Source organism: Teleopsis dalmanni, chromosome 2 (assembly GCF_002237135.1).
Source record: "Teleopsis dalmanni isolate 2A chromosome 2, ASM223713v2, whole genome shotgun sequence".
NCBI lineage: Eukaryota > Metazoa > Arthropoda > Insecta > Diptera > Diopsidae > Teleopsis > Teleopsis dalmanni.
The window spans coordinates 17536112-17560387 of record NC_051847.1 but is presented as its reverse complement, the minus strand read 5'-3'; the positions used below and the strand labels follow the sequence as shown (position 1 = coordinate 17560387).

At 28.8% G+C, this 24276-nt stretch overlaps 3 protein-coding genes across 3 annotated transcripts; all 3 read right to left on the bottom strand.

The window, feature by feature from the left end:
• Positions 1 to 6590: 6590 nt before the first annotated feature.
• On the bottom strand, positions 6591 to 8257 carry LOC119684430 (serine protease inhibitor 42Dd-like). Its single transcript, XM_038098471.1, has 4 exons — positions 8147 to 8257; positions 7155 to 8065; positions 6958 to 7102; positions 6591 to 6893 (listed from the first exon to the last, which is right to left on the bottom strand). Exons 1-4 carry the CDS (start codon positions 8160 to 8162, stop codon positions 6772 to 6774), a joined length of 1194 nt encoding a protein of 397 aa, XP_037954399.1. The 5' UTR covers positions 8163 to 8257; the 3' UTR covers positions 6591 to 6771.
• Positions 8258 to 12599: 4342 nt separating this feature from the next.
• LOC119674013 (serine protease inhibitor 42Dd-like) lies at positions 12600 to 15082 on the bottom strand. The gene is made up of 5 exons (XM_038085135.1): positions 14988 to 15082; positions 14285 to 14670; positions 13139 to 14236; positions 12847 to 12988; positions 12600 to 12777 (listed from the first exon to the last, which is right to left on the bottom strand). Exons 1-5 carry the CDS (start codon positions 14992 to 14994, stop codon positions 12653 to 12655), a joined length of 1758 nt encoding a protein of 585 aa, XP_037941063.1. The 5' UTR covers positions 14995 to 15082; the 3' UTR covers positions 12600 to 12652.
• A 1527-nt stretch (positions 15083 to 16609) lies between these two features.
• On the bottom strand, positions 16610 to 21593 carry LOC119684429 (serine protease inhibitor 42Dd-like). The gene is made up of 4 exons (XM_038098470.1): positions 21328 to 21593; positions 17711 to 19038; positions 17510 to 17648; positions 16610 to 16884 (listed from the first exon to the last, which is right to left on the bottom strand). Exons 1-4 carry the CDS (start codon positions 21338 to 21340, stop codon positions 16760 to 16762), a joined length of 1605 nt encoding a protein of 534 aa, XP_037954398.1. The 5' UTR covers positions 21341 to 21593; the 3' UTR covers positions 16610 to 16759.
• Positions 21594 to 24276: the final 2683 nt, after the last annotated feature.

The following is a 24276-nucleotide window of genomic DNA, read 5'->3' as shown; positions in this document are numbered from 1 at the left end:
TTTTTATACGATTTCAAAGTTGATGTTTGTAAATTTCTTTTAAAGCAAGATAAATACCCTTTAGCTGCATTTTTTTGGAAAAATGTTAAAAGTTATACGAATATTAACTCTACTTGCCCTTTTATTGTAAGTAACAGATATGATATAATCATGAATTTATTGAATATTTTTATAATGAATTATTCTTTAAAGGGCCATGTTTGGATAGAAAAATATATGCCTTTGAATGAGACCATCAGACTGCCCATTCCATTTGGCGAATATATGCTTCAAGTTACTTGGTTTGCAAACGGCATATTAACTGCAGTAAATAATGGCTCATTAGCATTTACCGAATTTTAAAAATCAATATTTTATAACTGAAGACTACATAGTCCAGTAAATAATGTGTAATTTCAATCAATATATTCTATTTGATGAAGTATACATATATGTGTGTCTATAAATTTCAGATAATTGTACTACTCAATTTTTGTGTTCTTTATTGCTAATGTTAAATGAATCGGTACCGTATTAACATGCAAATTGGTACCGATCTAGATTTTTCTATAAGTAAACTTTTTCAAAAAACTAATATTTAGCAATTTTTTTGTTCATGTGATTTGAAAAATACGCCTCAGATATCTAATTTATATACACCAATTAAAAGACTCTTCAATATTATATAAATATTAAACATTTTTGTTCAGTTTATTTATTTTTTTTTTTTTGAAAATAAATTTTTCAATCTATATTAATAAATAACAGCAACAATAACAATAACAGATTTCCATAATAACACTTCCAGCTGATACTTGTCAATATCTTAAAAAAAGCAAAAATAGTCAATAGTTTGGAAATCAACTTTAGCGATGTTCGTTCACTAAAGTTCGTAATGTAAACTGGGTGCTAGTGTACCTTTAAATAAAGAACATTTTTGCGTCTTATCAATTCGATTCATATTGAATTTAGATTAGAAAAGCGGTTAATACATATAATAATATTTGGGTTTCATGAAATTGACTAAGAAGTCGATATATAGCGTGATACTTAGAAGGATCTCCGGTTTCTGGTACATTTTTAAACTAATACGCTCTATTAAAAATCTATTTTAATTAAGTATGCATTAAGCGTTATTATTTATGACCTCCTGCTATTTTTCAGATAGCTTAATACATCATTGCCTTGATATGGATATGTAACCTAAAATGTCGCATTTCAAACAAGTGTTCGTTTGCCATAATCGTATGAGTGTTGACAGATATATGGGAAACAACACCATCTAGTGAGAATAAACCGCAAATACTTATGTAATACTATGTAATATACTATGTAGTTTTAATAGTATACGATCAGAGTGTACTCAAAAATTTTTTGTGGGAAATGATATAGATATGATGCAGTATCTTCCTTCTTTGCTTTTTCTCTTATACCGGATCTATATACATATATATTTGTATAAGTGCTGAGTTACGAGTAAACTATTAGTAGTGTTGATAGTATTCGCTTATAAAAACTTTTAATTAAAATAATCAAAATGTCCAATATTTGAACAATTTTCGAATATCATCTTCATGAGCTATAAATTTATTTAAATTGCTGTATATTCTATATGAATGGAAACCATATTACACTGAATATGGGTTCCACCTTATTGTTCTCTGATCATCTAAGTAATCAAAATCATTATTGAATAAATACTTCAGAAGCTCATATTACTAACGCTAACGGTTTTCTGACACTAACGCCCTTTTTTTCGAATCACAATATGAGTTTATTTAATGAAGTTCATTATTTTAGCAGTTCTTCAGCCGTTAACTGATGTACAATACAGAATGATAAAATAATGCTGAAAATAAAATTCTGCTGAGTAACTTCGAAATATAGGTACGTACTATACTAAAATTATAAGTCTCATAATCTGTAGTGATCATACCCGCTTCGCTGATAGTTTCTCCATTAGCATTTGATAGTCTTAACAAGCTTTCGCGCTTTCATTCGAAAGTTCAGTTCGAAATGTTGTTGTTATCCTGTTTGATCATTTACGTTGCAGCAGATTCAGATGGTCCTCAATTGATCTGTAATAATGCAAATAATGAGATTCAGCTGGTTACTAAATAAATTAATGCCATTTTTTATTGAACTTTAACTATAATTTTTTCTCTGAAAATGTTTCATATCTCTCCATTATCAGTGGTCGCAATAATAATTAACCATAGACAGATTTTGTGTAACGTTATCATGACTAGTAATAGTTTTAGAATGTCGTTAAAATGCCATTAACTCACATATTACAAGATTGTGCTATGATATGTAGTTAAAGATATTTTAAAGCCTTCAATGGCATATATCAATATAGAATTATTTTCCCATTACGTGTCATGCTTCACAACACAACATAATTTTATTATATACACAGTTGGTGACAATTTATAGAGGAAGGTAATATTTTGGATAAAGAAGTCGTTTAGTACCACTTCCAAAATGACAACTTACTATTTGAGTACAATTTTTAAATTATACGCGATAACCTTAATAATTTTATTCCAAACTCGAAAATTGCGATGGTGACTTGTAAATTCAAAAATATTTACTGTGAAAGTTATAATAAGACCGCGTATGAGGTTACTAAGTGTCTTATTGAGCCGTACTCGAGGTGGAGAAATACGATTTCAGTTGGTGCCAGACTTAAGCAATCAGTCAAACAATTGTCCGTAAGTAGGAAAATTGAAGATTCATATAGAATATAAAATACATTTGTTATTCTTACACCAAAACTCTAGATCCATGCCAAACTCTTTAAGCGTTTCAATGGTTGGAGACCTTTTTTATATGATTTCAAATTTGATGCTTGTAAATTACTTTTAATGCAAGAGAAATATCCCATAGCGGCACTTTTTTGGAAAAATGTTAAAAGTTTCACGAATATTAACTCCACCTGCCCTTTTATTGTAAGTAGGATATTTGATTTAATCATGAAGCTATTAAATATTTCTATAATCGCAATATTGTTCAAAGGGCGATGTTTGGATGGAAAAATTTATGCCTTTGAATGAGACCATCAGACTGCCCATTTCATTTGGAGAATATATGCTTCACCTTACTTGGTTTGCAAACGGCAAAATGACTGGAGTGACTAATGGCTCAATATCATTTACCGAATTTTAAAAATAAAATTGTGTAACAGAAGAATACTTAATTCTGTAAATAATGCTTAATTTCAATCAATATACAGTATTTGCTGAAATACATGTTTATGTCTTAAGAACTTAATTTCAAATGTATATGTTGATCAAAAATATCAAATTTGGGAACATATTCTTTCATAAATCTTTTTTTAAGATAGAATTTAATATTAAAAATTTGGTTTTTGGTGTATTCTATACTAAATTATTTTAATATGAATTTATATAAATAACATTCTTAAATAAAATATTGCATGATCATTTAGGCATAAGAAAGGTTTATTTTCGTTGGATACCCCATCATTTGATAAAATTTCAAAAGATGCTCTTGTCGATTGATGCACACAAATGCTCAAGAAATACAATGACGGTGCTTCAAAAGGCGTATATGAGTATAAGATTGTAACAACTGACGAATCATGGATATATGCTTAAGAGCTGGAACGTAAACATCAGTGGACTGTATGGGTGTGTCAAGATGAACCAAATCCATCAAAAGTTGTTCGCACTCGAAGCAATTCAAAACAAATGGTCGCTTGTTTTTTTTTGGGAAAACTGGTCATGTGGCAACTATACCAACTAGACCATTACAAAATCGTGAAATGATCGATTCCAAATAGCATACAACCATTTGTTTACCGGAAGTCTTCAATGAAATACGGAAAACAAACAAGCGAAGTCAGATCATTCTTCATCTCTATCAAGACAATGCGAATGCATATCTCGTCTAACAACCGACTATTTGAACATTCAAAACATCGAATTGATAGGTCGTAAAGAAATGTCTGTATCATCATCTAGGATGTTGGTATTAGTTACTTTTTTATGAACCACATCGCACACAATATATCTCTAGCTATCATTTTTTTATCGCAGAGTTTCAATAAGAAACTCTTATGTTTCTTATGTTTTTTGATTCAGTAGTGGCTAGTCGGTTAACATTCCTAACCTGTTCTTCAATAAGCCCATTCTTAATCTGTTCTTCGATAGATCAATGTGGAACTCAAGTTTTTTACTATAACAGTTGCCTAACAGACACCACAGTGTGAGATTTGAAGCCACTAAAACCGCCTCTTAGGAATGAATGGAGAAGATTTCCACAGCATTGAGGAAAATTCATTCCAGTGATCAGGGGACAGAGATGAGAACAGATAGAACCCAAACAGGTATTTCACTTGCAACATTTTATATAGCATATGACATACCATATGTATAGGGTCCAAAAGTTCATATAACTGACAAACCTGCTTAAATGATATGGTTATAATTACGTTTACATTATTATTATGCTTTCAACAGTAAATTTTAAATGTTAAATTATTTAAAAATTAATATTAATAATTTTGGTTCATAACAAATTACTAAATTATGTTTACCATATGTAAATTACATTTTAATTGGTCTTGTTTTTTTTTTATTCAAATCACATAAGTTCACTTCGGTAGGAATGTGAACGATTTTATAGATTCAATTTGTAAAATGGCACGAGTATTACGCTTATCGCTTCTATACTTCTACTGGGTTTTGCTTAATTTAACTGTTGAAGTGTTCAGTGCTTCCTGCAAATTTAAAGGTCTTAGCTGTGAATCCTTAAATAAATCCAAAATTGAGTTTAGATATTGTCGTATAGAGCCTTTTTCAAATTGGTTTAATACCCTCAACATGGACGGAAAATTGAATGAAGTTATTAAAAAAGTAACTGTGAGTATATCGAATAAATTTATTAAAAACACACTGATCTGAGTTCATATTTTTTAAAATATGAAATATTTTTTAAAATTCAATAGGTGCGCGTAAAACTCCTAAAACGGGAAAATGGCTGGAAACCATTTCTCTACGACTTTACAGTAAACGCTTGTAAATTTTTCCAAGCACGGTATAAATATCCTCTAGCTGCATTCTTTTGGAATACCATTGAACCTTTCACGAATATAAATCACACATGTCCTTTTGATGTAAGTTTAAAAGATTTATTGTGATTTTTCATTTTTATTGTGAATAGCCATAAATATTTTTGATATGCAACTGATCGAGATCGACAAAAAAAACTAATTCCTTTTTATGCCGATCTCGATATATGATTTAAAATTTTTATGGCTTTATGATATTGATTAATGCATATGCTCTTTCTTGTAGCATGATATTTTGGTAAAGAAATTCATTCTTACAAACGACAGTATTCGATTGTCTATCCCTTATGGTGAATACATGGTGGACACTTTCTGGATTGCAAATGGTAAACCAACGGCGCAAGTAAATGCATCAGTCTCATTTACTGAATTTTAATTTAATAAAACATTTTAAAAACCAAGCAATTTTAAAAATTACATTACTATAAGTTTTATAATTCTACGGTGGGTCTTTACAAAAATATAATTCAAATTTAAAAAAATTAACTAAATTTAATTAAAAACTTAGATGAATATTTTGTATTATCATTTTTAACATGACAGTTTGAGCTGAATCAGTGCTTCCCTAATCATATTCCTCCATTTCTCTCTATCTTTCTTTATTTTAAAAAATCGGATTGCAAATAAACGACAATTCTTTTTTTCCTCATAGTATTATTTATAGTACTTTTAAATCAGTAAAAGAATATCAACCTATTATTGCTTAAGCCGTAATGTATTCCTAATATTCTTAGTCGGTAAATACAACGTCAAACCCATATTTCTGAGACCGTCTTCACCACTTCGTACTCTGACAAATCTTGATATGCTGCTCTTTCAGCTGGCATTAAACCTACGTGACTCAATTATTGTATACGCTGAGATTTCATGTACTTTATAATGTTTTGGAACTTTATTAATTTTATATTTCAACATTGTAGCCAATTTGAAATGAGTCATCTGCTTGTATTATAGGGTCTTAGATCCTATTATTCTAACTTATTCTTTATATCTTCATTTCAATATTGCATGTCAGGATCTACGCTGTCACTGCTTTCCAGTGTTTATACATAAAAACTTGACTAATTAAGGTTAGACTCGTTAATTAGACCAAAAAATTTTAATACATGTAAAGGTAGTCGAATGCATTAATATATTTAATCAACAATTATTTAATTTTTTTATTAATTAATATTTTTAAGATCAAGTATCAAGGATTGCATGTTGTGCCCTGCCAAATTTGATGCTCAGAGTCAGCGTTCATCACTGATCATGAATTGTACTATATGTTCACACTTGCTGTGAAAGTTCATAAACAAATTCACGTACAAAAAATTATCTATAAATAATTAAATGCAAGAAATAATTCCAAGACCACTGATGATGAGTATTTCCCAATACTCGAAACAGCTCTTTGATCAGCCAAAAATTCAATTAATTAAAACAATATAAAAATAATTTTTGTTGTAGTTCAGTACTTTTCGAAATCTCTCTATAAAAAATAATAATAATTAATTATTGTCTATTGTAAAAATCAATTTTATTTCATCATTTATTTACAGAAAAACTACAGATCAACGAATCTGTCTCTACACATATTTACTAAACGTATTAGTTTCTAATATCGATTTTATTATTTTTATTAAGATTTTTTTTTGTAAGAAGCAAATAATAAGGATTATTTTGCATTATGTAAATAATCACGTTTTTGTCAACAATTAGACATAAGTATATGAAGCAATTTGTCCCATAAATATAATCGATTCCTTATGCTTAATTGCGAAGACGAAAGGATGATCTGCGTTGATTTTTTTGTTGCTTGAGAAGAAACTTTTCAAACCTAAGAAAAAATGAACATATTCAAATAGTCCACAAATTTCCTTTTTAAAATTTTGTCATCTTACCTCCAGATTCTAAAGGTTGGTCCACACCATCCTCAGTTACTTCTACGTGTGCTTTATGATTAGCACTGTTTATATAGTGACTAACAAACATACGATATAAATTACCAAAATCACCTTCGCGTGTGAACATAGTTCTGACACCCAACTGTAAATTTATTATTTAGTATAGTTTAGATATTAAAATTACTCTTACTTACTTTCTGGAATGGTTCCACTAAGTTAGTACCAAAATGTACGCTGAATTTTGGCAAATTAACTTCAACCTTCTGTACGCTCAAACCGTCATCGATTAACGAAACCAAATTCTTACCAGCCAAACCACGTAATAAATTTTGCAATCCATCCCGTTTATTCGGCAACAGCAAAATCATTGAGAAATCTGGGTTTTGATATGGCAATTCCACAACTTTAGCATCCAAATTACTAAATTCTCCATATTTGAAATTATTCAATGTCCACATGGTATCAACTTGATAACATAGTCCATTTCCACCACAGAATGAACGTTTGGAAGTTTTGCTAGTCTTGAATGCTTTTTGCCAAGGCGCACTATAACTGATACCATTAACCAGGACTCCCTCTGTGCGATCATCCAATTGTTCAGCATTGATAATGTCAAGTATTTTGCCATTAGTTTTCGTTTCCATTGCTTTGTTTATGCGATCGGCTGTACGCTTATTGTAGGGTGGATGGAAGTCAGCTTTTTCCACATTGGCATCAAAGTTACGTTGTGCGATATCTCTGAAACTACCTTTGAATTCCAAATTCTCGTTGATATAAAAGTTTGTGGCCAAACGTATACTATTCTCTCGTCCAAATGTTTGCTGGAATTCACCGAAACGTCGTACAACCACATCAGCATCAGAGGAACCTAAACGTAAGCCAGATTGCATTTCAGTAGCGGTCTTGCCCTTGGCCCCATAGTGTGCCAATGCCATACTGATCTGTATGGCTGCGGGTGATATGACGACATTATCGCTCAACTTTTCTGTGGCGATGGCATTGAAAATATCAGCAGCAAATAGATTTCGTTCAATAATTTGGGCAGCAGTGCTGGTTATGGTAGCAGCAAAGCCGACAGCACTGATTGAAATCAGTACAATAACAGCTGAAATTTTATATTTATTTAAACGAATTTTTATTGATTTGAAATAAAAATATTTCGCCTATTAACATTTTTTCTACTTACCTAATTGATATCTCATTGTTTATTTATGAGTTAAGTACTAGTAAGTTTGTGTGTAAATTTATATATATTATATAGCAATTTCGTTATTCGCAGCAAATAAAATTTAGGTTGCTTAAGATTCGAGTTTCGAGACGCAACTAAAGTACTTGGGTGATTTTCTTAGTATTAACACATGAAACTATAATTTTTAGAAAATAATGATCTAATATGGTATTATATAGCATCCAATACACTGCAAACAATTTCACCACAATTTTTATTTATAAATTATTTTAGTTGGTCTAAATATTTAGTTTGTAAATACTTATCTTTTAATGGCAATAAGGTACAGATTTTACAAATAGGATTTACCACACGTTTATCAGCCCATTAATCTTGGATTATATCCTCATGAGGTACATTAGTTTGCAGAATTGAAGCCTTAAGAACATATCTTGCGACGTGGTTTCAGCATATTAACGTTAGCGCAGTTGTAAGTCCATATCCTCAACAGTTTTCTACATAAACAAAATCACCTTATTTGGGTAGAGATCAAACAGTACTCATAAGCTACTGCAGATCCCGAAAAAGGTCTTTATGAATCATGAATCTTTAAGCTAAGGAAAATGTTGTAGGTATTTTAAAAAGTTTACAAGGAATTTAATATTATACAATTTTAAATATTAACTGATTAAATGTAATACAGTCACACAAAAATGATGGTTTGATGAGGTTTTAATCCAGACTAAAGACAGATTTTGTTGAATATATTATTGATATATGATTTATCATGAATTAGTATGAAATATCATGAATTAGTATATTATCATATATCATATTATATCATAAATAAATTATATTATTAGAGTCTTATATATTTTTGCCACTAAGTTACTTTTGTTATTTGGTAATAGCAAAGAGGCGTTACTTCATCAGTCTTTAACGCTCCATCGTCCAGTTAAAAAGTTGAGTTGCACACAGTAAGAAATTAACTAAAACACCGAGCGATCATTTCAGTGATAAGGCATAAGCACCTTAACGTCTTTAGACGAAATGATGTTAGGAGAGCTAGGTACGAAGTTAGTCTGCTGGCTGTCAAGTTCAACTAATAGGCATAGATACATATCACGTTGGTTTAGGCGTTAGAAGTTGGATATAGAAAATCTTTAATCGTAAAAAATTGAAATAGAATACTGGATTAAGAATAAAAGTTATGGAAGTTGCATTAGTCGTTTTAACCCAGTACATTTCCAGAGACTAATATATGTAGACCATTTTAAAAATGCAGTTAGTTCAATATCGGCGATCCTACTATATTTAAAAGTAAAAGATGTAATTTGATACGAAAACAATTCATTAAATTTTATTTAAAAAATTTTATTGCATTATAATATATTTTAAATTCAATACTTATCATTATTATATATTATTTTTATACTTATACAATATTAAATTAATTATTCAGTCTATAGTTTTAAAAGTAAATGTAAATAAAATTCATTTGTGATTGAGAGATACAATATTTTTCAGATGTTCGGATGGGTCTGTACCGAACATGTTCGAGGACAATTTTAACTACTATATCTTTCATATCCATATCTGTGATTTTATGCTAAGGCATATTGTTAATTCCATAGCTGTAACGTTCCAAACGGTTCGAGTCGCATCTTTGTCGTTTTTACTCCTCCATCCTAAATGTCACACAATACTGTCACCTTTGTGGATGTAATGGTCTTTTGGTAGTTACTTGTGAGTTTTTCATTTCTCGCTGCTTCAAATGTGATATTGTCATATGATGCCATATGATCATATAATGCTTTGTTTTGTAGTTGTATTTAAGATTTTTCACTAAAAACCGCAGGATAACCCTATATATAACAAAGTTCACACAGTCAATAATTATTATATAAATTAATTATTGCTGTAAAAATAATTCACTTTGTATTTGATGAATATAATTATTATAAATGAATGATAACGGATACCTAAAACTCGATAAAAAATACATCTAAATGTTTACCAATATAAACTTTTATTAATATGGATAATTTATACATTAAATATGTTAATAATTAAAAGTATTAATTTTTACCTTATGATTATGACTATTGCATTTCTTATAATTTTGTATTTAAAGTTTTTTTTTGCAGTGTATACAATTTGAGATGGTTGTTTGTGCTAATTATTATTCATATGCAAATTGATAATTGTTTGCTTTATTATTATCAATTGAGATGCTTTCCGAGAGCAACATAAAATAAATTGTATGCTTTGTTTTCTTCTATAAATAAAATGAGTACGAAACTGTCAAACCTTTAACCTATCGTACTCAGAAATTTGATATGCTCTTCCACACCAGAACAAAAATCTAATCTTTTTATTTTCGTCTAAAAGATTTGCAATTTGAAAATGTTTTCGGTTTTATTTATGAGTTGAGTTATGAAAAAAAAAACCAAACAAGTTTGTTAGTCATATCTTTTAGTTAAAAAAACATTAAAAATTTGATATACTTTTAGTTAAAAAGATTGTTGATATGAGAATATACAACCACGTTGATGAAGACGTACTTGTATTTACGCATGTTTCTGTAATAAAGATGTAACTTATTTTCTTCAAATTTCTAGAAGATCAAAAGATAATCCGTGAGCAATTATATAAATATTTTTTATATACTTAAATACATTTAAAACAAGTTGTAATTGTTATATATAAATTATTCTGAATTAAATTAGTTTTTTTTTCAAAATTGAGTAAATTTTATCTTATATGTAAGTAATCCTTATAAAATTTTTAGAGGGTACGAACATACTCAAAAAACAAAAACAATGGAACGCCACATCTAAAATTTATCTTCAATCAAACTCAACGATTGATATGAATTTATGTAATTTACTTATCTGATCGAATTTATTTATCTATTTTATTATAATGAAAATAAATTTGAAATAAAAAACATAGAATGTAAGTTAACTATGTTAAGTAAAGGGAACGGAGAACCCTCTATATAACCAAGTATATAAAACAAAACTAATTTTATAATTCAATCAAACTATAGCATGACGATCCAAAGTAACTAAAATATGTTAATATTAAATTCTACAGAAATTGAATTTTTGTGTATTCATCTCAATAATCTTTAAATAAGGAAACATCTCTATTCTAAAAATTTGAATTTTTATTTATTTATTTTACTTATCTGCCATTTATTGGAGTGATTGTAAAATTATGGAATAAAAAATTAATAGTCCTTACATACAAAGAACTTATATTATTGTTATCGAATTAAAAAATTTATTTAATATACACTGAGCTGAAGAACAACGACTATAAAGCGCATTATAAATACGGGAACGAATAGATGATCTATAGTAAAGTTTATGGTTCACATAAACCAAAGACAACAGAAACAACTTGGCATTGTAGAGATGCCTTTATTAAATACAGAAATTAAAATCTTTATGTTTTGTGACAATAAATTAACTTCGAATAAAAAAAGCTGATATCGAAGAAATTTTAAGATCAAGTAAATCAAGTGAATTCTTGGTTCTTTCATTAGTGATCTTCGAAAATATCTATTGGGATGATTATTCATACATAATTTTTAAACTGTAAATATGAGGAGTCTAATCCTGTCAAATGAGGAATATCGAACTTAACTATTAACACTAAAAATAACGTTCATTTAATTTATGTTAATTAACTTATGAATTTTGTTGTTAATTTGTAAATAATAATTACACTTGTTGAGATATTTTTAGAACTAAAACACGAACCCTAGCTCCATAAATTTACTTAACTATGCAAAATTGTTGTTTTTTCCAGTTCACATACAATTGTTTGTGGAAAATATTTGAGCTGGAGATTTTGCTGGAGATTTAAATTAATTTAATTAAAAAATCGCTGGAAGGAGACATTTTTCATATCCACTAAGCATATATTTCTGCATTCAGATTTTCTTATTCCTATCTATCTTCATGTATAATATGGGTAATAGAAAAAATTCGATCGATTGTATTCAAATATATATCTCTAAGATTCTGAATTCTATTTATTATATATATAGAACTAATATCAGATATCAGAAACATATTGCGCTATATATGAAGATTAATTTGATTTCTTAATATAATTTAATTGAAAACTAAACTAATGTGTTTTAGATAAGAGATATATTACTTCAACCAAAAAAATCAAGCTATATAATGTATATAATCCATTCGCGAAAAAATCGTTGGAACAACCTTTAGCAATTTTGATGACAAAGTTTTTATATATATTTTTAAAATAACTTTAAATGAAAAGATTTTGTATATATTTTTGTAAAAAAATTTTAATAATTTTTTTTTGTATATATTTTTGTCGTTTAATAAAATGTGTTATCAAAATAATTGTTATCAATTTGTGAGTATTACATATTTAAATAATAATTTTAAACGCATATTTACAAAATATATAACGAAATAATAATAGTCAGAAATTATAATTTCGAATAATTTGGAATAGCCTACGAATTCTAGGAACATTTCATTATATATTAACCACGTGACCTGCAAAGTACACAGCATCTGGACCACGAATTGCAAATATGAAAGGATGATCTACAGTAAACTCTATAGTTCTAACTGGCAAAGACAATGGAACCAACTTAGCATCTATAAAAAAGAAAAGGTTATATTATATATCAGTTCAACAAGAAATTTGTGTTTATTATTTAAACTTACAAGATGCAGCTGCAGCTTCAGAGCCAGCTTCATTAACTTTAAGCACTGCCTTATGTAGAACTTTTGACACACCAATTTGAGAACCGGGACCAAAGAAATGATCTAGATTTGCTTGACTTGAAAACAGTCTTCTTATTTGCAGCTAAAAAAATAATTTTAAGTTGATTTAAGTAAACATATTTAAGTAGTAAAATATTAATGAAGTTATATTAGAGAGAGAGAGAGAGAGAGAGAGAGAGAAAGACGCAGAGAAAGAGTTAATATGAATTAGAATATGAAAATAAAAACTTACCAACTTAAGTGGTTCAAGCATATCTATTTCGAACTCAACTTGGAATCTCGGTAACCGTAATTGCACATTCGATGGGCTCAATCTATTTGTTAAAGTTTTCAAATCAATATTGCTCAATCGGCTTTCAAGATCAGCCAAACCATTTTTATTTTTTGGCAATATTATTAACATTGATATCTCGGAATCTTTGTATGGTAATTCGATTATATCAGCACCAAGTTCACTAAGATCTGCGTATGGAAACGTTTCGTCGATAAACATCATTTTGACATTAGTACGCTTTTGACCGTATGCATGAAATACTGCATCTGTTGTATCACCGACACCGAACTCATGTTCCCAACTGCCTCTGAAGTAAATAGCATTCACTAAAAGCGCTTGTGTAGTGGGATCTACAGCACTTGATGTAATCAAATTTTTTATCTTATTGTTTGTTTTTTTACCAACCCAATTGTTGACGCTGTGCACAACCTGACTGGGATTGTCAAAATTGGCCGGCTCAGATTCAGCATTAAAGTAACGAGGTTTATTGACATCGTCCTGAAACACTAAATTACTAGAGTAGTACATTTTATTGGCCATAACAAGATCTGCAGCACCCTGCTTCTGTGAATTCAATACACTGGTAAATAATTGTGGTACGCTGTTCTTGTTTACTTGTTGTAGTGATAGAGCTTTCTTTAGTTCTGCTTCGGTTGCACCAGAAGCACCCATATATACAAAGGCTAGCAAAGTGTGCAGTGCTAGTGGAGAATATACTAGATTTAGTTGAGGATTGTATGGTCCAAGTACTTGAAACAGTTGTGTGCTGAATTTATCGAATGGCGTCGGAGCGGCGGGACGTGCTGGTTTTTTTGTTGTAACTGGATAGTTTTGTGGAATATTTGGATTCGGTTGTGGTTGCTGAATTGGCTGTCTACCAGCTTGTTGTTGCCTACGTTGATAATCATCATATTCCTGTTGCTGTCGCTCTCGCTCTCGCTCTTCCTGCTCTCGCAATAGCTGTTGTTGTTGCTGTTCACGTTGCTGTTGTTGTTGCTGTTCACGTAGCTTTTGTTGTTGTTGTGGTGTAAGCCTTTGTGCTTGCTGTTGTTGTTGCTGTTGTTGTTGCTGTTGTTGCTGCTGTTGTGGTGTAAGCCTTTGTGCCTGTTGTTGCTGTTTTTGTTGCTGCTGTTGTGGTGTAAGCCTTTGTGTTTGCTGTTGTTGTTGTTCTTGCTGTTGCTGTTGTAGTTGCTGCTTTTCTTGTTCTTGACGTTGACGCAGTTGCTCTTGAGTACGTAGTTGTTGATCTCGTTCGCTTTGTAATTGAACAAGTTGTTGATCGCGTACTTGTTGTAGCTGCAGTTGTGTTAGTGCTTGTTGCTGCTGCTGATAGTGTGTATTCCTTAAATTGTCTAGATAAGCTTGTTGTGATTGCAACAGTTGTTGCCATTCTTCTTGATGCCGCCGCTGTAGGCCGCCATCATTTGCTGATGTTCTGGCCTGCGCACTTGAAGCTGTAATAACAGACGCAACTAGGATGATTGCTAGGCCTGTGTGAAGATTATACGAAATTTAGTTAAACAATATAACTAACATTTTAATATAAAATTATACAATATTGCTGTTTATCTATTTATATATCTCGAATGTTAATATTTTTATAATTTCTTTTTATACACTGAAAAAAAAATATAGTATGAATTGTAATTTAAACAATTCTTTATACAAAAAACTGACATTAATATTTATTATAAAAATAATTTGAAACCCGTAATTAATAATTACAGAAATGATAATAAATTGATTTTGTTATTCAAATTTCTCCGGTCTTATAAAAAACTTGCACGAAAATACTTTAGTGACTCACGCTCCATTGCATGGATGCATTGGATTTTCCCACACTCGCACTATTAGTATATGTCTATATATACGATTCTCTCTTCTTAGTCGTTAAATTATTAATATTAAAAACGTCTTTAAAACGGTGTAGGAACTGTATTTTTAATATATTTATATAGGATAACACTTATTAATATGCTTTTCAAATAAATCTTACAAAATTTGTGCATCATTTATTTTTGAACTCCTTATATATATATAAATGAATAATATTTTTGAAACTTTCCAGCAGTGGAACTAGCGTTATTGTTGGTTTAAGCTCAGACGCTTAAGCAGTACTAACGTTCGAACTGAAATTACATTCAGTTTCAATTAAAACCCGAAGAACAGAACTTAAAACAAGTTTGAATTCTCATTAAAGATAATTCCATACTGCAAACGAGTATGTGCAGTTTGAGAGCAAGAACTGAGCATATTACGCAGCTTATTTCATTCCATCTGAGTGAATCTTGCTTATTCCAGTGATCTTAGAGCGGAACAAAGTGATTCTTGCCGTAGAAAAACAAAAATCTTTGGGTTTTCTTATGAAGAGCAGGTTTTTCCTATATTTTTTTATATACTAGCATTTACACAATTCTAGTATATATAAAACACAGATTATGGATTATAATTTCAGATTTATAAATGGAATGATTAACTGCTAAGGTTAATGATTAAATGCATTACTTGAAATCGTTTGCAAGAAACCCAGAATATATGATGGGAAACGAAATATACAAGTATTATTACAACGAATTAGAAATTTAGATAAATTTATTTAAATTTAAATTTAAGTTTTTTTCCAATTTATTTATTAATAGAACTATTTTTTTTTTTTTTGAAACAAAGATAAGGTAGGTGAAGTATTTGAAAACAAACACGAGCCAGTTTTATTATTGCTTTTATAACCTTTAATTAATCTCTGACTAAAATCTTTTTTATAATTAACTGAAAATATGTATTGTGATGATTAAGTTTTATATTAAAAAAAAATTTTAAAGTATGTTCTATATAATACAATTTCATTTCAAAAATAAAAAATTAAATAAATTAAATTAAGTCAACCGCTAGCGAGCGTTTCTAGTATTTGTGGAAGGCAAGGTGCTCCAGTTTTTGTTCTTCTGAAGCAGACGATATACCTCGATTATTTAAAATTATATATACAATATTTTTAAAAACTAGTATCACTTTTTTTTTGTTATTTGCAAAATTAAATAGCATCTGCAACGTCTGTCTGTCTCACAAAATCTCTACGTATATGGCCAGAAAAAAAATTCTTAGAATTCCACTAAATTTCCATAATGACAATTTAGTTTAAATTTTAACCGGTACTTGATTTAATTAATATTTATTAAACATATTTTTTGTTTTATTTTTTTTATTACTTTTTTACTATTTTTTATTACTTTTTATTTTTACATATTATTATTCAAATACTACTCAGAATCAGAATTTTTATTTGCGTTGATAAAAGTGAACTTCTTAGAACTTACCAGTTGTATTAAAATAAATGTTTTTTGGTCATCAATCTAAACTGAAATAAATTTAGTGCAAATTAAAATTATTTATTATAAAAGTAAAAAACACAATATGATTTTAGTTATTATTTTGCATAGCAAATTATTAATATTTTATTAAAAAACAGAATCTCATTTTTAACACAAGTCTATATATCTTACAAACTAAATTTAATTGTATTATAATTACATATATATTATATCTATATATATAATTTTATATGATAATCACTTAATTTAAGTCTTAAAAATTAGTTACATGACCCACGAAGTATACTGCTTGTGGACTACGTATAGCAAAAATAAATGGATGATCCACTTTGAAGCGGACAGTGTCTCCTGGCAGTGATAAAGGAATGAGCTTGGCAACTAAAAATAAAAACAGAAATGTTTTCTTTAAAAAAAATATATAACAAATTAAAAAAAATAAAAGCAGTAATAATAATAATTAATGGTAAAGTACTAATCATAAAATATAAAGTAATAATTTAAGTAAAGTAATAATAAATTAAAAAATGCCTGATAGTGAGTGCCAGGCATATACCATTGATTGTAAGCGATATCAGATATTAGCGTTATAAAGCATAATATCTTTAAAAGTAATATATATTAACTAATATCACTAATAACTGATAATGTAATAATATTGTGTAATGACATGAAAAATGCAATAATCATAAATTAATATCAATAATACATATTTATATATTTTTAACATGATGTACATGATTACATGAATAATTTATAACAATTCATATTTTGAAGTATGTATTTTTGTTGTAATAATATTATAAATTTAATATTTAAATAATTAATATTATATGAAACTACCCTCAAAAAATGTTAATATGATATTTTGTAAGTTTAGAAATTATATGGCACAGGCATTTGAATTTGTTTATATATATACATATATTTTGTTTAGTAACTCATATTTGTAACACTAATTATGTATAATAAGGACTCAATATGTGTTACAAATGATTGTACTTACATGAAGCCGCTGCAGCTTCCGAACCCGCTTCATTAACATCAATAAAGGCTTTATGCTGTACTTTCGAAACTTTTTGTGAACCATTTATAAAGAAGTCTCCCAGATCTGCATTGTCAGTAAAAAGATCCCTTATTCCTAACTGAAATTTATATAATTACAAGTTATGTTAAATTTGAACATTTTTCTAACTTCCAAATTTACCTTTTTCAATGACTCCGTCATATCTAATTCAAATTCATAACTAAATTTAGGTAAAAATAGTTGTATTGACTCTGGTTTGATATCTGTTGTTAAGCTGTTTAAATCAACATTATTTAATTTTTTTTCTAGTTCTGCTAAGCCATTTCTTTCTTTCGGTAAGATGATAAGCATAGACCAATCTGATTTTAGGTATGGTAGTTCCAATATTTCAGCATTTAAGTCCTTCAAGTCACCATAACGGAAAGTTTCTTCTGAGTACATCATTTGAACATCTGTGGGTTCAACGCCATTATTATAAAAAGTGTCGTTTTGTGTGTCACTGGTAGAGAATTCTTTCTCCCACTTTCCTTTGAAATGTATCGCATTTACTAGAACTGTACGCGTATTTGCATCCAATGTTGAAGGATCAATTATTTTGCTTATACGCCCATCAGTGTTACTGTCCACCCATTTATTTATAATATCTGCAGCAGCTGTTGAGTCCTTGAAATTAATAGATTCAATTTCAGCGTTAAAAGCTCCAAGTCCCAATTCGTTGGATTTCGCATTTGAGGTTAGATCTTCATCGTAAAATACTTTGTTGGCCATCACAACCTCAACATCGCCTTGCGGTTTAGCGCTAGTTAATTTCATAAACAACTGCACAACATCTTCTTTTTTCGCTGGCAACTCCAAAGCTTCCTGTAATTCACTCTCTGTGTTACCTTTAGCCCCAATATACAAGTAGGACAGCAATGTTTGTATCGATATTGGTGAGTAAACAACATTATTTTGTGTATTCTCAGGTCCAATTTGTTGAAATAATTTGGTATTAAATTTTTGGAGACTATCAAAGTTGTTGCTTTCAGAGTTCAAAGTTGTTGCTAAAGTTCTGCTTCCTACAGCTTTTGGAAGATCCGTTGGTTGTTCTGTGGTAGAGAGTACTGTAGGATCATTATTAGCTGTTGGCAAATTATAAGAATAACCGTTGAAGTTATCTTTTGAATCTTGTATAACTGAATTTACAGTTGATGTTGTTGGTGGTATATAATTTGGATTTGTGATTGTAATATCTCTATAGATCGTTAAAACTAGACCAGCTGGACGTGCTTTAAATAGTTTTTGCAAATTTAAGTAATATTGTCTGGAATATTGTTGTATATCTTCTGCATCTGGAAATCTTAGTAACAATGGATTACTATTCGGTGTACGTAATCTAAAAGTTGGTATGGGGTCTTCCATTACATTTACTTTTGGCAAGAATGGATTTTCGAACGTTGTACTAAAACTGACATAAGGATAACAGTAAGTCTGTGTTGCAGCAGTCCATAAATACGTGATAAATATTACTAAAAATGTTTGAAAGATGAAATATGATAAATTTTTTTATTAAATGTATTAAACGTTAAGAATAATTAATGGATCGCCTTTCAAAAATTTTGTTTTGTTCTAAATGTGGTCAATACATTCGTATATTTTTAAAAGATTTTAAAAGACACAAATCAAATAATTCCGATTTCTTTCATTTATATGTTATTTATTAAAATAATATTTTATGTTAAAGTTTTGTTTAAAGGATCAGTACTCGTTTATAATAAATATTAATGCTCACATACTCTGGAGCCTGGCTCCCTCGAGAACTCTATTAGCAGTCATATAGATAATAGATTGTTTCAAAGCCCTAAACTTACGATATTGAAAGTCTCTGATATGTGTGTATATGTATTTGATACATTTTAAGTAAAACTTTTTAGGCTGTTTATTCTTATTCATATTTAAACATGAGTTTTTGACAGTTCATCAGTAACATGTGTACTCAATAACGAAGGCTTGATGCATTCACTTAGAGGATCTGACAGAATCCGAAAAACGGTTTTAATGTAGTTAAACTCCAATTGGAAATAACTTGTGTAAATAGTAATTAATTTGAATAAATTGTTGAAGTAGAAATAGATTTTTTAATACAAAGGATTATTTATTTTATACCTAAATTATAAAATAATTAAATGTAAATTATATATATAGTAATATATAGTCCATATTATACATAATATTTATATAATATAATATTATATAAAAATTGTTAAAAACAATTGCACAATAGATCTTTTAGGTCGCAGTGCACTATCCCTTCTTTTTAATAATAATAAAGTCATAAGGGGTTATTTATGTCGGGGTTCCAATCTAGTAGCACTGATTTAGTAACATATGGAACAAAACTGAAATCGAAGATATATGTTTCATTCTAAGTTACCCACTTTATAAATTAAATAAAATTGTTTAAATTCTCTACAAGTAGGGTAACAGGGTTTCACGCCGAACTTTTTTCAGTGACGGGACTCATCTACCGTTGGTGGATATGTCAACAAATAACATTGTTACAACTTTAAACGACTACTGCATTCATCAAAAGTCACTGTTTGGTGTGATATTGGATCTTGAACAATGTTAAGTCAGAATTTTTTGAAAATGACGAATCTGCAGTTCTCAATGTTTAAGTCAAATGATTACCATTTTTTTTTTGGAGTGAAATTAAGAACAGTTGTAGAGTTTTAATAAATAGGTTTCGTTAAGTAGTTGCCAATAAGTAGGTTTCAATAAGTTTAATAAGTAGGTGTCAATAAGTAGGTTTCATTAAGTAGGTACCAATAAATAAGTTTTGATAAGTAGGTTTTAATAAGTAGGTTTCAAAACGTGGATACTTCAAGCCAAACAGGGGTTTCAATTTTGCCTTTATAGTTCATCAATTTTATAAACGTTTAATTTTACGTTTTGAAGATGCAAATTGATTACTATAATTATACGATTTTTTACCACTTGATATTACTTGATATTATTTTTTGGAACCTTATATTCTTCACGATTTGAAAATGAACATCAGTTAGTTATAATCGAGCTATTGCCAGCTATATACCGTCAAATTATTGAAAATTATCTAAAAATGATTTGGTGCTGTTGATGTCCAGTGAAGAGTATTCAAATAGTTGTGTTTTACACTTAATGGTAAGATCTAGAACAATATATTGTTCTAGAAATTTCGTCGAAATTTTAGTCGCAAGTGATTTTTATTAATATTTACTTTTGGAATCGCAGAATTGTAAACACTGTATTTTAAATAAAAAAACTTTAACTTCAAATTATTTGTTTTTCGACTTAATTTCTGTTAAAATAATAAATACTTTATTTTTTTAGATATTTATAAGTTTATAAATTTTGTTTATAAATAAAAAAAAATTTATTTCTTGTTATGCTAATTTTATTTTTTTATTAATTTAAATACTAAATTATTAATATGTTCACGTGCAAGGGACTTTACTTTTAACTCAAACACTCTTCACTTCACCACATTTTAATTTAGACTTTTTTTATAATTATCAACTTTCAATTATATACATTAAAACAATATTAAACTTCATGTCTATACATTAAAATAAAATAATTATTAATGCTGACTTTTACTGTTCGTAATATACTGCAACTTGAGTTAAAACACAGAACAAAAGTTAGTTTAATATCAATAAACACTGTTAAAAATTGTTTTATTTTCTCATAATTATTAATATATTCAGAAAGGCAACAATTTAATTGCTAATTATTATTTCAGAGTATACCATACAGTATTATAGTAGTAGCCTTACAGTATTTCCACATTTTAAGCTGCTCAGGAACGTAGATACAATTCAATGATTTAAACGAATTTTTATTATTTGTGCGCGAAACTGGCTATTCACTCAACGACTCAAAGCAATACACTGAAAAAGCTGTTAAATTGTTTTAAATATATCTTCGATCGGGCTTCGAATTGAGCACGATTTGGAATACATGCATGGGCACAAAATGAGTACAATTTTTGTTTTTGTGGCAGAAAACCCATTCAATGATTTTGATACTTCCATAAATAGCGTCAAGTTGAGCTCAATACTCCATAGTCAATACTCAACAAAAACAATAAGAAACTGCAAAAATATATTTACTAATTCGATAAATTGCAAAATTTGTGAAAATTCGCGCCAAATGCTTTTATATGAATTTGTTCCGGAGAGCGCAAAAAGTCACAATTATTCTCGGAATCACCTCTTGAACTCAGAAACTTAGAATTATTTAGGAAAAGAAAAAGCTTTTCAGTAAACAAAATTTAATTCTATGTTTTCCGTAATATATAAAGCAAGCAAAAATAATACTTTTGTTTACTAAGAAAAAATATTTGAATATCCCATGAAGCACTTCAAAACGAGCTAGAGTCGTCATTGTTCATTGTTTTGATATTTGTTTGAAGCTCGAGCTCATGAGATACGCGCACTACCAAAACAATCTGTTTTTTTTTTTTTTTTTGAAACAGTAAACAGTAATAATGCAAATTATAATTTTATTTAAAAAACAAACACGAGTATATAGACATTATATATGTATGCTTATGTGTACATATAAATATATTGTATTTAATGTTGAACATGTTCTTGTCAAAATAATCATTGAGTTGTTTGTTATCAACGTATAGACAGCGTTATCTGGAAGAAGTGGTCACTTCTAAAGGTTATGCATTGGGAAATTCCCAATGAGAGATTGTTATTCACTTCTATAAGAACTGTTGATGTGTGCTTATTATGTCTGTGTTGTACATATAGTATATAACACTATAAAAAGTTTTAGATTGCTGGTTTTACCTAAGACCTGTTTCATTGTGAGAATTCACTTATCAGTATAAAAAAGATATATAAAAGTTTAATATACATATTTTTATTTTAATTAAACATGAATTTTTTTTTTTCATTAATTTTATTTTTGACATAAATATAAATTATAAGGGTGACCTATAATCTGAAGTTAAAATCACACTCAAATCAATGAAAGAACTAAAAGTTCTTTATTTATGTCTTTCAAAATCTTTAGAGGTTAAACGTCACTATAAACAAACTCGTCTGTAAGTTGGAATAAGTTATTCAGTGGTCGTCGAACATGTTTCTGTCACGTACATATGTACCTATGTACAACTTCTATATATTCGTAAGATACAAAATTCAGTAGTAACAATTATTTTTAAATTATTTTTTGTTCGTTTTTTGACTTCAAGTCAATAAGATTAAAATTCCGTATACACATAATCATTTATCGAAATATTTCGCTCTCTCAACACATAATCATACATACTTGAAATAAAACGTGAGAACAGAAATCATTTTGTTTATTTCGAAAAGTATCTGAAATATGTTAATGGAAGGTATTTAAATTTGCATTCAAGGAGAATATTCTTATGCATTGCGGTTATCAATTAATAATAATTTTTTAAAATTACTGCAAAATTTGGCATTGAAATTTTTTAAAACCAGGACACTACCAGCAACATATAGAATCTATAGAATAACGCAGAGAATGAGTCACTAGAATAACCGTAGCTGGTTCTTTTATAGAGAAGAAAAAATGTATTTTTTAAGATATAACAGGACATAATTACTTGCAAATGCGGAGATTGAGACTGAGTCATAATGTATATCTTAATTTAATTCAAACGTTTTAATAAAGATATTTACTTGAGAACATATATGTTTGTATTAAAAACTGATTCATCTGGTTTTCGATAAAATGTAAACAACTTCCTTATTTCGTAATTGAAATTCCATAATAGAATTTTTTTTTCATGCATTAAAATAAATAAATTTATTTTTAATAATTTTATTTACATTTTTAAAATTAAATAAAAAAATATTTTTTATATATATCCAGTTAGTCTCCCTTCGTATTAAAATCGCGGCATTACGGAAGTCGTAATTGTGGCGGTAGATATAGTAAGTTTAATTGACTCGTTGAGGTCCTAGTAGTGTCTAGATCATGTCAAAAATTCTAACATTTTTGTTGCCATAATATGTAAATTCTTTCAGCTAACATCAACCTAATGCCGTTATTTATTGTGTACATTTCATTGCTTCTTACAACTCCTACAATAGTTATTGGATATTCTACTTATATTCTAAAGCTATGTTGATTTTTAACACACTATCTAAGAATAATATCTGTTAAGATTGAAATTTCTTATGTCCGCAAGCCTCCTATACAGTTTAAGGTGTCATTGTGCTCAGATAAGCTTGGTATGTACATAGTTCGGTCTTTCATTATAACAGTTTATATATATGCATTATTTGAAATCGAGTTTTTTACTATAAATAATGATTTTTGATAAAATGGAAAAAATTAAATATTGTTCAGAAATAAAATTTCTCCAAAGCCAACATTATGGGCATAATAATTCACACTAATGTATCACATCACACTGGATTTTGTAAATAAAACACACAAATTAAAATTTTAATCCAAATTTATTTTATCTTCTTCAAAATATGCTCCTTCTAAAGCGATACACATATGCCAACGCTTAATCCAATCTTCCATACACTTTTCGTAGACGGGCCTACGGTATGGCTTTTAGTTCCTTGGGCGAATTCACTTTTACCGATTCAATCGACTCAAAACGCTTACCACGAAGGGACAATTTGAGTTTCGGGAACAGGAAAAAGTCGCACGGATCCAGATCTGGCGAATATGGTGCCCGAGCGATAACAGTGGTGCCGTGGTGCGTCAAAAAATCGCGTACA